Genomic DNA, 14,704 nt, shown 5'->3' on the forward strand with positions numbered 1-14,704 from the left:
AAGTTCCATCACAAATAATTTATTTACCAATCATTGGACGTATCATTGATCATATACAACTACGCATTGTAGATCAGGATGGTGATTTAGTGAATTTTCATGGAGAAGTCATAACTATAAGATTGCACATAAAACCCTCTCCATAATGGGTATCATTTATAATCAGACAAATCATATAGGCAGCTCAATATGCACTCCAGCACTCAGTCAACAACGAGCTCTCAAAGCGTTGAGACGTCAGAGAAAAAAGTCCTTCAAAGCATCGAGTCATCCAAGAAAACGATTAACACATCAAAACATTCAGTTTATAAAAAGTCTCTGTCTAAAAATAAAAAGCCTTGGTGGAAACTAAATTGGATACTTTTTTGTTGTATACAAAATGGACGAGATTCTAAGTATTCAGTCTCCAGTCGCATTTGACGAATCTATTGCGCACTATGAGATTCATGCTCATCAGCCGTATGCATCATCAACATATGGCAATAGTGATGAAATTCGCATTTCAATTCAACATCAAGACTTGTGTCTTTTACCATCCAAAAGTTCTTTACATGTTTACGGAAGATTGGTCAAAGCAGATGAAAATACTGCAGTAACAAACACCGCATTGATAAATAACGCCATCTGTCACTTATTTGAAGAAATACGATATGAGATAAATGCTATAGAGGTAGATAAGTGCAAAAATGTTGGGCTAACAACCCTGATGAAAAATTGGCTATCGCTTTATCCTGATCAAAACAAATCTATGATAAATGCTGGTTGGCTTGGCGTTGGAGAAGAAGAAGATGATAGTCTTACTAATAATAACGGCTACTTTGATATTATACTTCCACTCAATATGATTTTAGGTTTTGCTGAAGACTATCGCAAGATAGTTGTTAATGTAAAACATGAGCTTATACTTACAAGATCAAGAAATGATATAAATGCTGTGTTGCAAACTCCGCTCAATGTTGCTGATCCGGCCACCGCAGCAACTTGGAAAGACTTTAAAATAGTAATATTGAAGCTTGAATGGCTTATGCCCTATGTGGTAATGTCAGATTCTCATAAAATTCGTTTATTAAATTATCTGCAAAAAGATAAGTTTGTATCTATGAGTTTTCGAACTTGGGAATTATATGAGTATCCCCTCTTACCTAGCACATCAAAACATATTTGGACAGTTAAGACATCTAATCAGTTGGAAAAGCCACGTTATGTTATTTTAGCCTTTCAAACAAACCGAAAAAATCAGAAGGATGTAAGCGCTAGTATGTTTGATCACTGCAATATAAGAAATGTGAAACTCTATTTAAATTCACAATATTATCCGTATGGTGATCTTAATCTCGATATAACACGTAATCAGTATGCATTGCTATATAATATGTATGCTGATTTTCAAAATTCATATTATGGCAAAAAAAAAACACCTTCATTAGGCAAACATCACTTTCTTAATCGGATACCTTTAATCGTCCTTGATTGTTCCAAACAAAACGAGACATTAAAAAATGCTCCAGTCGATGTGAGGCTAGAATTTGAGTCGCATAACAATTTTCCTGCCAATACATCAGCTTATTGCTTAATTTTACATGATCGTATCGTTCAGTATAGTCCAATGAGTGGGGATGTCAAGAAACTCATGTAAAGCTATATAAACCCGATTCATGGGCTCTACGAGCATCAGTTTATTCTCAACCATCATGGATAAAGGCCGGAGTAACAGCTGGAGTAAAGAAGAAGCAGAAAATAAACGACGCCAAGAAGAGTGGGAAAAATTTATGAAGAGAAACGAGGAGAAGAAGAAAGATGTAAAGATTGAAAAAACAAAATCTGTGAGAAAATCGAACGATAAAGACTGTGTAATTGTTTAAAAAATCAATTTGTTTAATAAGACTTCAATTAATATGTCACATAAACCGAGTACAAGCAATTTTACTACTAATGTTAAGTATCAAAAACTTTCAACTAAGGACGATGATGATAAAAACAAGAAATCTTGGCTGAAAAACTTCATTGATAAATATTTAACTAACAAAGGATCTTGTCCTAGAAATGAAGGTTATGAAAAGATAAAAAACAAAACTAATATTATAATAGCGAAGAAAATGGAGTATTTTGTGGACATGCAAGGTTTCAAGAAACCAGGTAATGATTATGTGCTCAAGGAATTGGCTATCCTTCCGCTTAGTCCCACCGATGCAGAAGCACAAGTATTTTTTTTTAAAGCACCCTTCAGCTGGCAAAAATTGTCACCAAAATATAAACATAAAAATTTATACCTTGAACTTTACTATCATGGACTAAGCTGGGACTCGGGAAAAATTGAGTACACGGAGATAGGGAATATTTTACGGGAGAATCTTGAAAATGCTACTAAGATATTCGTTATTGGAGACATGAAACAAAAGTGGCTTGAAAGATTTGGCTTTAAAGTCACTGATATGACAGACTATCCACCGTTCGAACTCCCAAGATTAGTTACTACTTGTGCTCATCACAATGGAGCCTACAAATCCATTTGTGCTCTTCATAATGTCAAACGAATGAAAAAGTTTTATTTTAATATGGAATGGGTTGATGTTGATGACGACGACGACGATAGTCACAAGGATCTGTAAAAATGTATTGTACTTAGAGAATAAGATGTTTAACAAATCATTTTGCAAATCTGAGCATTTTGCAAGTATAGTTTTGTAAATATAAATTTTTTTAATTTAAATAAACAGATTAACCAAAATAAACAATAAAAATTTAAAAAAATTATTTTCCTATCTTTTTCTTGGGCCTAATTATTTCTTAGCCCTCAACGTCCTACATCATCGTGCAACGCACTCACTTACAAAAAAAAAAAAAAAAAAAAAAAAAAAAAAAAAAAAAAAAAAAAAATACATATACCCAACGCGTGCACAGGATATTGAAACAGCGCGCGCAATCTCAAGCAGTGCTGTAGGCGAAAAATGCGCATCGCAGCGCACGCAAACTCAAGCCTGACAGACGCACGCGCCCATTGGCTGCAAGGGGAGTCCAACTCAACAGACCCACGCGCCCATTGGCTGCAAGGGGAGTCCAACTCATCGACGGAGAGGGGCTGGCGCGAGAAGGGGCACGCCGCGAGAGGGGGCCACCGCCATAAGGAGGGGCAGGCTGCGAGAGGGGGCCACCGCCATAAGGAGGGGAACACCGCGAGAGGGGCTACCGAGTGGAGGGGGGCTGTGCTGGAATCGCCATAGCTTATCTACTGTTATTTTTTTCTTTTTTCCTTCTGGTTCACTATTAATGCTGCTTTCTTCCTCTAAAATACTATCAAATGGCTCAGATATTTCAGCTGGTTCTTGATTGTTTTCATATTGTTTTGTCGATATCTGATTAACTTCATTATTCTCTGTTAAATTAGGTTTGAATGTTGAACAACTGGTACCACACATTTTTTCAAAAATTTTTTTTCTATTATTTATAGAAAATTGAAGGTAGCCTTGAGCTACAGCGTCTGATCGCCAACCTCTAAGCTCTTTTATCATGGGTAGGTTTGCTTCTGAATTTGAAAGAGCAGTGGCTCCACTGTGTCTAAAACAGTGGCCAGTGTATCCGTTTGGATTTTCTAAGTTTAGATAGAGAGCAATCGTTTTCGGAACATCAGCTATTTTGTGTTTCCCTACCACTTGACGGATACATTTTCCATTAATATACTGAAGCAAAAATCTGTCAGTGGGTGTACTTTCGGGTCTCAAAGCCACATATTTCTTTATTATGGCGTAGTAAGGCGAACCAATGACAAAATTACGAGGATAGTAGGTTTTTGTATCACCAATAGTAACGACGTATAAATTGTTTGTATCATTTACATCCGTAGTCTTAAGATTAGCTATTTCCATACATCGCATGGCTCCAAATAATCCAATAATCAAAACTACCTGCAGGAATTAACATTTATAAGTAGCTAATAAATAGTGCAAATAAAACAATAATAATTGTCATATCAAATATCTTCATTAACAAGTAAATACTATCTTCAGCAGAGTTGAGAAACTGTGGCCATGTTAAAATAAGAGACTTTTTCGGTTTATAACCCTTGGATTTATTTTTTAGCATAGTTTTTAACAATAAGTATTTCTCAATCTTGATGTTATTCTTTATATTCAACGTTGCTTTTAATCTTGCCCAATGACTCCACAGACTAGGTGGCTTGAATTTTTTTGATAGTTCTTCAAAGTACACTAAAAAAGAACTTTCATCAAACGATGCTTCATTCTTGGTTTTCCAGTCCATGTATTGAGCATGTGCTTTTTCATACAGAGCGCGAGACTTTTGAGGTAGCAGCCCATTCACAATTATCTTTGCCTCTTCTTCTAAGTTTCTTACAACTGTCTCTTCGTCAAACTCAGAATCACTCGAATCGTCTGACGACATTTTTAATAACTATATAAAAGTAGTTGTGTCGATGATGCAAAGCTATAAACGAACCGTTATTTTAGCTCATTACTCTTTTTAAGGTTATACAAGATTTTCAGATAGCCAAGAAAATTTACTCACCAGTACTTATTAGTAACTCTGAACTTGAAATAAAGTGTATGAAAACACGTAGTGGTAATTTCTAGTGCACAAGAGACGGGAAACAGAATAAACGGTAAACAATAAGTAAGCGAAGGTAAAAAACCAGGCAACGCTATACTTAATAGGCGTGAACTGAGTGAACCGACTCGACACAACGACGAAGGCAGACAGGAGAAGGCACTGAAATATACTTAAGTACGCGCGCATGCGTCTGACCGTCAAAAAAAAACAACACTTGGCCACCGTATACATATAGATACAGATATTCGTTATAGGTTCCATATATATAGATAGACATTAGCTGTGCATTTGAGAGCACGGACCTCGCAGAAGCGCCTCGCTCAGCGGACGTAAAGAGATCCAGCGGCCGTACATTTGTCGCTTTACGTCCTACTAGGCGGACGTAAACAACAAACTTTACTGTCGGGGATGACGAAAAAGTATAGTATATTACGCACCTAGTGAGCGAGGTTAAGAATGTCATAGATTTTACGTGAATAAACGCCCGAGGTGAAGCCGAAGGCGCATAACGTGAAATCTAGGACATTTCTTAACCTCCGAACGTGGTGCGTATACTATTTTTCTGCATACCCTCGCCGAAAGAGCTGATTATCTGTTTTAGAGCAGGTCAGATATGAAGCACTTTCGGTGGGGGTATGCAGAAAATTCTCTTTTCTTACTACCTCACCCGAAAATTCGAGTTTTGGTGGCAGTGTATAGGGACGAAATCCAATGTTCCTTCCCTATCGACGTGACATCTATATCGCATAGAGGGGTCAGGAGAAAAATTTCCAGCTCCCTACTTTTCCTTGCTTGAGAGAGAGATAGAAAGAGCGAGCAGCAGTGCAAAAGTACATAACTTACCTACGTTGTGTTTATTTATTTTTTCGAGCTGTAAGAAAACTTGTACACCACGCACCCAACTCGGGTGTGACTATTTTGTCGTATAATGCATGTAATCTCTTTTGATAATATGCAACGTAAGAAATGTCTAACCTCAATCTGAATACAGAAACAATGATAAAATAAGGGTTGGAAAATCTTTAAAAAATCAAATATGTGACATTTGCAACAACCGATGCCCAGGAGTCTAATAAATAATTATATTAGTGCTTAAATGTTTGAATGCTGTTGATATGCAAAAATATTTATCAAATAAAAAAATTTATAAGATGTCATTTAATACCTAATAAAATCCAAAGGATTTTCAATAAAATTAAGTTGTTCTGACCGACTTCTTTTGCTTTTCGGGCCTGTTAACATCCACTGACCAACAACCCTCGCTTCGCTCGGGTCGTTAATGTTAGCGGATGATACAGGCCCTTCACTTTTGTGACTGCTAATGAACCACGAATTTTCGGCCGACGTATTATGAATTACACGGGACGTCACTAGATAATCCACTCCGGTGGTTTTGCCCGTGACAAGCCGAGGGGGGCAACTTCACCGCCAGGAGCGGATCATCGAGTTTCGTCCTTTGTAATGTATTGATTTTTCACGTGACTCAAACCTTTTTTATTCGGTGTGTGATTGGTTAAGACTGATCAACTGATTTATTCGGTGGAATCGAAAAAAATCATAATGTTTGAATTGTAATAACATAAAAAATGATTTACACCAAAATTATGATATTTTACTTGTTTGACCTTTGAAAAAAGTAAATTTTAAACTACCTATAAAATTAGTCTCAAAAATTCAGATCCCATGCGTCGTAACTTGTAGTATCTGAATTATAGTAGCATCAAAAGTTAAATTTCTCAAAGTAGGAAGTATTAAAATACCTTTAGGGTCGACAATAAGATATTTTACAGGTTCGCAAAATCTGGGTTTTGACTATATCTTAAAAAGTAAAAGCCTTACACATTTGATGTTAAGAAGGTAGTTATGGATCTCAAAAAAATTTATTTTTCTATATTTCCATTTATTTTTTTAGAACCATCTTTATACTTAAAAAGTTAAAGAAAACCCCTAGGGAGACATGAACAAAATCAGCTCTTTTGCTGATATTTACAATTTTCATCCAAGGTATTTGTGTGGTCGAATAGAGTTGTAGATTTCAATAAAATACAAATTTCTTGTACAGTAAATTTTTATCCAAATTGGAATTTTAATGGTGTTGAAGGTAATAAACATGAAAAAATTTTAAAAATAGAGATTTTTGTCCATTACAGTATAAAGTTGACATTATACCACAAATTTGTTTTTTGTACAGTAGTTGTAGATTATTAATAGAAATGGGTGCTCCCTTACTTCAATTTAATGAAAAAAAATTACTAGCGATCTATATGAGACTATTTTAATTATCTTGCTTAAGTGACTCTTTGCTCATATTCAACTTTACTTTTCAATATCTCAATGAGAATTTTAAAATAAATTTAGAGTTACATGTGATTTTGGGTTAAAGAGATAAATGAACATTATTGTCTTTGTTAAAGTAGACAATTTTGTTTCTTGTGAGAACTAAAAAACTATTGTAACGGCTATCAGAATTTCGAGATAATATTATCTTACAAAGTTGGATCAAATCAGTTTTCTTTTATTCAGTTATTATTCGTTGCATTTAATGACAAAATTAGAATTCAAGATTTTTTGTACATACCGAGCAACGTTTTCTTTGGTGTAGATTCACGAGAAGAATCAAGACTCGTTGCTTTCGGCGAACTTTTGCCGAACAAGTTTTTCAATCCCTTACTCTTTTTAGGCGAAGCTGGCTGTTGCAGCTGATGTTCAAGGTGCATCTCAAACATTGTGTCCTTTGAGTGTAAGGGCGATGCAGATTCAAAAGACTGCTGATACTGGCCTGCTTTTCTTAGAGGATTGTTTCTATCAACATTTGCTCTCAAGCCATTTTCCTCTAGCCTCTGAGTGTCCACCATCCAGTTTTCTTCTGAATGTGTGAGGTCTGCTGGAAAGAAGGATATTTTTAACTTTATGCAAGTACGTTTGGCAACGGTTTCATATTTTTCTATCAAGTGTAACAGGAAAATAATAAGGGGAAGTTATGTACGTTGACAAAGTTTTATATTAATTGCGATTCATTATTTTTAACTCGGATGAAAGCCATTGTGGTAAACTGTGCATACAGTTCCTGCTTTACTGCATTACTATGCATGTACATGCTCTTATCATTAGCATATTCAGTGAAAAACTATTTCAGATTTGTGATGAATCAATTACTGATGTCCGGGGTTCAAAACCTTACGTCGAAAACAAATATAATCAGTAGTGATAAAAATATGATTTTTCGATGGCTGAAGATAAGAGTTTTTTCAAAATTTAATTTTCCTTTTACTGTTTTACCCCACTGATATCTTTTCGTTTAATACTACCGTATGGCTAAATAAGTGTTCGTTATTCGCTGCGTGCAGTAATCTAAAACAGCGCTATCTGCACGGCAAGAATGAGACGATGCTGGATAACATGATTATATAGCCTGTTGTATACTTACAATATTTTAAGTATGGATTTTCAGTGTTAAGAAGTTGCATTAAGCAGAAAACAATTTTTTGTTGCATTATTGACTTTTTGTTTTTTTATCCATAGAATCTTATTTTTTATCTGCTTAAAACAATTTCTTGGCAATATAAATTGGTATTTAAAGTATCAAAAATCTATTAAAACTACAAAAAATAATTAACAAAGTTTGCAGCCTACAACAGGCTATGTAATCGTGTTATCCAGCATCGCCGATCACCTGAGGTCACCTCATTTTCACCTCCTTCTAATCGTGCAGGTGGCGCTATGTTAGATTACTGCACGTAGCAAATATGCTACACTATTCGTTCTATGCACATTGCATAAAAAATTGGAACTTCGATACCTAAAATCACATTAAAAATATATGTATTCATCTGAAACTAGCTCCAAATCCATATTATTAGTACTAAAGTGGGTCTTGAGGATCAGAGCATCAATAATTAATTCCTACCTTAGTTTTATTAACTATTTTTACACTTTCCAAAAATTTTCGTCCACATGAACGTCAAAATTGAGGTTACGTTCCATAAGAGCTTATGTCAGTCACATAGTTTTCATTTGTATAATTCTTTTAAAAGTTACCTACAAACAATATTTAGAAAATTTATACAAGTTCGGTAAATTTTAGATTATCAAGAAAAGTCAATATTATCGTGATCCCTGGCTCTTATTGTAACTTTCGAACCTCGATAAACAATTGCAGCAACCAAAAAACTGAAACTGTTTTAGGTTTGTAAGAAACATAAAGTTTTCTCTAATGGCCAAAAAGACCTTATCAGGTAACGAATTATGTAGTCTAAAGAATAAGAATTTAGTTATTATCCATCGACTTTGAATCTTATTACACAAGAATCACAAGAAGTCTCGATTATGTTCACGCGTACTACATACTAACTCACGTTTAAAATAAAAATCTTCGACCACCCATATTATAAGATATAGAATATTACGCATCTAGTGAGCGAGGTTAAGAAGAATGTCGCAGATTTCACGTGAATAAACGTGAAATCTAGGACATTTCTTAACCTCCGAACGTGGTGCGTATTAGTATATTACTTACCTAGGGAGGAAAAATAAAGAATGTCTCAGATCGCAGGGAATTGACGGATAAGTATGCGATGGGATTCTTTGTTTCCTCCCGTGGGTTGTATACGATTTTTCATCAATCCTGCGCCGAGAGAAGGGATTTTTGTTCCACGAAGCGGAACGAAAGTTTCTACTTTCGGTACAGTATAATGAAAACTATTTTTCTGCATACCCTCACCGAGAGAGCTGATTATCTGTTTTGGAGCAGGTCAGATATGAAGCCCTTTCGGTGGGGGTATGCAAAAAAATATTTTTTTCATACCCTGAATATTATCAGGAAAATAGGTTTTCCATGTGAGAGTATGAGAAAACAGCATTATTACCATCATTCCTTACAGCCCTTCTTGAAGCCTGAGAGAAATCTGCGTTTGCGTTGTAGGAATCCACGGTTCTGTAGCGACTTTGGGGTTTGAGTCTCTCTCCGTAATCCACGGTCAAATATCCGGTGTGATTGTCAGGCACAGCGTTCGACTGATTGATAGTAAAGTCTCTTCTGGTTGCAGTGGGCGAGTAAGCCTGACAACCTTCGTAATTATTATTCGTAGAAAGTTTGTTTTTCTGTAGATAATTCGGCTCCCACGACTTTTTATGGCTTTTTGACTTGATGGAATCAGTAGTTCTACTGCTGCTGCCTGATTCACTGCCATCAAACGAGCGATTTGATGCGGCAATCAGTTCACTACGCGTTGGTGTTGGAGGCGCTTGTTCGGTGGGCAACGCCATGAGGTTCTCTTCATTCCTTGGCGATCCGTAAATCATTCCATTTGTTTGTACCATATTGCTTAGACTCTCGGTAATATTGCGATGCTGAACGTGCACGTGATCATTGTTCAGAGGAGTGAATCTTGCAGGGTTACTATTATTGTTGTAATTGTTACTGGATGAATTCTGACATTCTTCTTGACGAGCCAGCATGAACTCCTCCAAAGTCATAGCACCTTGCAATTCTTCTGGTCGTTGATTACGATTACTTCGAAGTCTGGGTAATACATATACTTCATTATAATTTTCATAAATTAGAGTAAGTGACCTTATTACCGTAGTCTGCACTTTTACCATAAATTGTAAGAAAACTGTCGGCGAATTATTCTATAATTCGTGTTTTTAGTTAACTGTAACTTCTAATAAGAAAGAGTTAAAAAAAAAATTATTTTATTTCTGAAGTAAGTGGCATCTATACATGGTATCCAGGTACTTGCGCTTATGTCAAATAATCGCGTACGTGGACCGTAATGAGTAGACATACAGTCTCTGATACAGTAAACGTAACCTATCTACATACTTAATTCATAATTGATAGTAACGAAAATGTTAATTACTTAAAAAAGTTAGTAAATTATTGATTATTCGTTCTTTTCTCTGTACAAAATAAAAAATTACTCAGTGCATTTTTATTCACAGTGTTTGGAACACAGTAATTAGTACAACTGTGGTAAATGGTACACAGTAACAGATACACAACCACGGTAATACCAGCATAATGGTTTTATTCATTTTTACAACAGTAAAATTAGTTTTTAATAGCAAAACTTTTTTTGAATGATCTTTTAGAGCCTGGCTACGGTAATACGGTAACTTACGGTATAAGTGAAAATTAGACAATCACGAAACTTTCCCCATTTAAAGTAACATTTTCAATAATCAGGGATAGCTTCAGTAATTTTAATAATTTACCGTTCAGAAGTTTGTCTGTAGTCACCCATGTCTTGAGAAGAATTCAGGACATCTGTAGCGCTTTGGGATGCGTTAAGGCCATAAAAAGTACTGCTAGCGACGGTTACTTGTAAATCTGGTGAACTAAGTTTTTCATTTCTTCTGAAAAAAATCAAACATTCTGTAGGTTGCCGAATGAGCGTTTTTTGTGTAAGATTAAATTAAGTAATCGTTTTAAACCTATTTGGAGTTGAGGATGGCAAAACCCTTCTGTAACTTCTAAATTGAGCAGTAGGAACTGGAACATTTTGAGTTCTGGATACCAAAAATTTTAAATATTTTCTATCTAAACTTGCAGCACTCATTTCGGAATCTTTAGGGCTAGTAGAATCTTTTTTGCCTAACATTTTGCTTAACGAGTTAAAAGATTTTTCAGATGACGGTTTCGACTCTGATGTTGAACCTTTTGTTTTGCTCTTATTTTCTCCGTCACTCTCGTCTGTCTCGCTGAACAAGCCACTTGTCCTCTCAGCGCCAAGGGTCGCCCGGTTTATGGCGTCTAGCCACAGCACAAGCGTGTCCTCGTTTTCTGCCGCAAAGTAAAACATGGTACCAGTATAATAGACTTTAAAAGAGTGTTTTCTAGACTTTATTTCTGGTGCCTGGGATGCCGTAAACCCTGACAACGCAATAAGACACTCTGCTTTGGTACTGTCTTGGTTTTTAAATCTGCAACATAAGATCAATTTTTGATTGACTCTCCAAAAATTCATTACTCAGTAAGATTTACATAAGATACGTATAATACATAACGTATTTATAAATGACATTCTGTTTCCCATAGTCCAACCCTATAAAATAAAAGGCCTACCTGTATAACGATGCTCCTTTTAGTACGAACCACGCTTTATTCCATGCTCCACCAGCACCTCGGCTTCGATAAATCAACCAGCTCTCCAAATCGCTTGGTGAAATATCTTTGACCGCTACATTTCTTCGTTCTGAAAGAATATAAAATTTAATTTTGTCATCACGCTGTTCAACTATTGATTAATCCACCATTAGGCTACCGATACTGTTACACTGTACGTACTAGCTAAATTAGTTGTTCGCTTTCTGATACTTCTCGGGCTATTACTCGACTTGACAGCGTTTCCATGTAGACCCATACTCCTTGCGACCATCATGGCACGATTAACAACACCTTTTTCGTGTGATTTATCTTTTTCCAAGCTCCTGGTTTTGTTTTCAATTGGTACAGCTTGTTGACGTGAATAGCATAACCCATCAGCAGTGTCGATATTTTGTGGTCTATATTCATGCTTTCCAAGTTCACTGGAGGCATGGCTACTGGTACTACTAGTTGCAATGAGCGATTTGCTGGGACTAGCTGGGTTACCGGGAATCTCAGTATAACCGTAAGGATCAACAAAAGAATTTGAGGCGACCGTCTTGTTGGACTCGGGTTGTCGTGGCGTTTTCGGTTCATCGATAAAATCCGTTGACCTCTCCGCATAGTCCGTGTAAGTTTCTAATCGTTCATTTTTGTGACGTTGATCCTGATTCAAAATATCACTTCTGGAGTGCACTTCTGGCGGATGCTGACTTTTCGGCTGAACTTCAAGAGCAGTGTCATTTTTCTTTAGATCTTGTTTCACACTCGACCTTTTTAGGACTTTAGGCCTCTCCTGTAGATTACGTTTTATGTTGGTTACGTTTGATTTCTCAATAAAACGATATTACTTGCTACAAAATTTTAATTTTTTTTTAAAGATCCACACAATTAAAAGCGTAGATGATTTTTTAGATATTTAATTCTGTGTTATTTCTCTATAGACTCTGAGTCTCACTTAAAACATTTTTTGTTGGTCTTTGCATAAATAATATCAGTATCAAATATATAACAGTATGTAACACAAGCTATTTTGAGAGTAATAGAATTGCCACTGAAGGTTTGACAAATAATGCGGAGAAGTACTTTTTGATAAGTTGGTTAATTTAACAGGAGTACGGTCTCCAGAAGGTTTGAGCTTAGAAGAGTAATGTTAAAGATAAAAGAAATTGCAGAAATCTTTTTGTTATTAATGGTACATGAACAACATGCCAACATTAAAAGAAGAAAATAAGTTGAGGAAGTCAAAGAAAATATGTTACCGAAAGTACGTAGAAAAAGGGGATATTTATTAGGGGTCGTACCCAAATGCCGTGGACAGTTTTAGGGGGAGGAGGGGGTTTGGTTGAAGCATACGGATGTTTACGGTACGGGAGAGAGGGAGGGGCAGGTAATAAGTTTATGTGTGTCAAAATACTCTTTTTTTATTCTAAAATACTAGCTTTTAAACTATTTTCATCTAGTAGTTGACGTGAAAAAATTTTTTATTTAATTTAAAGTCACTTCTTTTGAAATCCCACTATGATTTTTGTTGATTATAAGGCATTCTGCGACAATATTGCTAAATATGCTTATATTTATATTTATACTTATCATGACTAACATTGCTTCGTTTACTGTTACGCTTCGTTTTAAAAAATTGTTATTTTAACAAGATAACAACTTATAAGATTTCAATATTCAACAGTAATTAATTAATAGATATGTTATTTAAAATTAAAAAAAAAAGTGGTTAACGTAACTTTGGCGAGGGAGGGGGGTTTGATTCTGATTTACACAAAGTTTACACGGGGGCGGGGGAGGGGGTTAAAGAATTGAAAAAATTGTCCATGGAATTTGGGTACGACCCCTTATAGCTTTTGGGTTATTTTACAAAAATGCAATATTTCGATGTTTGAAGGATTTCTGAATGATGAATATGTGAATAGTTAATGGTTCTTGTAAGCTATTAATATTCCAAATAAGTTAAAAAATATTTACTTCTCTTAAGGTGACTGGAGGGTTTTGTTGCGAAATTTTGGATCTATGCGGTTACAAACATGCTTTTTTTTATCTCATCTGACTTTTTAAATATGAATTTTGAGGGAAAAGTATTGAAAAATACTGCTTTAGATTGTAAAAAATTTTTCATAAACAAATAAGAAAGTCAGCATTTTGCTGAGAAATATGATTTTTTTTACATCTGCTGTTTTAGGCAACAAAGCTACCAAAAAATTTTTGAAGGTGGCATAGGTTTTGAATATTGAAATCATGAAATTAAAACAAAATTTTTTAAAATAATATTATTATGAAACTTGCTGTGTACTAATAACTTTTGTAGTTTTATCTCAAGAATTTTAATATTCATACTTCGATGCAGAAAATATACAGTCACTAATGGTAATTGATAACGATTTTGTAATAATTTAATAAATCACTATTTGTTATCATAAGAATTGTTTTTTTGAAGTATTATGATATTAACCATTGTCAAAAGATATCAATCATAACATAAACAGATAATTTATTAGATTTGACGTATATACTTAATGCATGTTAATATAAATATATTGTCCGTCGAGCCAGGGGTTTGATCGGGGCATTCGATATCTCGCTTAAGTAAGCAGTTTTTTCGATAATCCCTAAACTACTCATGCGCATTGTCGTTATTTTTGGTTATTTTATGGGGATTATCGAAAAACCGGTTACTTGATCGAGATATCGAATGCCCCGGTCAGACCCCTGTACGGCGTAACACATTTTTACGAGGTTGGTTTTAAACAACTTTCTATCCAAAATCTTTGTATGAAATGTTGTGTACATGAGTTATTAATGAATGATGATGAATTGAAATAAAAAAGTATTATAACGATGAATAAATAAACATAAGATTTTGATGGTTTTGAGTTCCCAAATGAAGACTAAAACTAATAGTTTGAAAATGAAAATAAAAATATATTGTAAAACTTTTTATCAAACGTACAAGAAACTACACGTTTTAAGAAGTATTTTTAAATTGTTAAAGACTATTCCACTAATACTGACATTTTAATACAAGTGTTAAAACAGGGTTTT

General features: G+C 35.0%; 1 protein-coding gene across 4 annotated transcripts in view; it reads right to left on the reverse strand.

Annotated features, from left to right (window-relative positions):
- cnk (connector enhancer of ksr) overlaps window positions 1-14,704 on the reverse strand; it is a 56,374-nt gene that overhangs the window by 18,884 nt on the left and 22,786 nt on the right. For 2 of the 4 annotated variants that reach the window (XM_014356800.3, XM_089595299.1), the window contains exons 8-13: window positions 11,852-12,446; window positions 11,630-11,759; window positions 10,999-11,487; window positions 10,780-10,920; window positions 9,429-10,084; window positions 7,142-7,447 (exon numbers count right to left, since the gene is read on the reverse strand). In XM_014356800.3, the coding sequence (XP_014212286.2) occupies window positions 7,142-7,447; window positions 9,429-10,084; window positions 10,780-10,920; window positions 10,999-11,487; window positions 11,630-11,759; window positions 11,852-12,446 (2,317 nt within the window). The remainder of the gene's footprint in view (window positions 1-7,141; window positions 7,448-9,428; window positions 10,085-10,779; window positions 10,921-10,998; window positions 11,488-11,629; window positions 11,760-11,851; window positions 12,447-14,704) is intronic. The other 2 variants (XM_089595258.1, XM_089595208.1) reach the window with 2 other exon arrangements.

This window comes from Copidosoma floridanum, unplaced genomic scaffold (assembly GCF_036245765.1).
Source record: "Copidosoma floridanum isolate Cflo_tuat_1 unplaced genomic scaffold, Cflo_Japanese_pri ptg000001l, whole genome shotgun sequence".
Classification (NCBI taxonomy): domain Eukaryota; kingdom Metazoa; phylum Arthropoda; class Insecta; order Hymenoptera; family Encyrtidae; genus Copidosoma; species Copidosoma floridanum.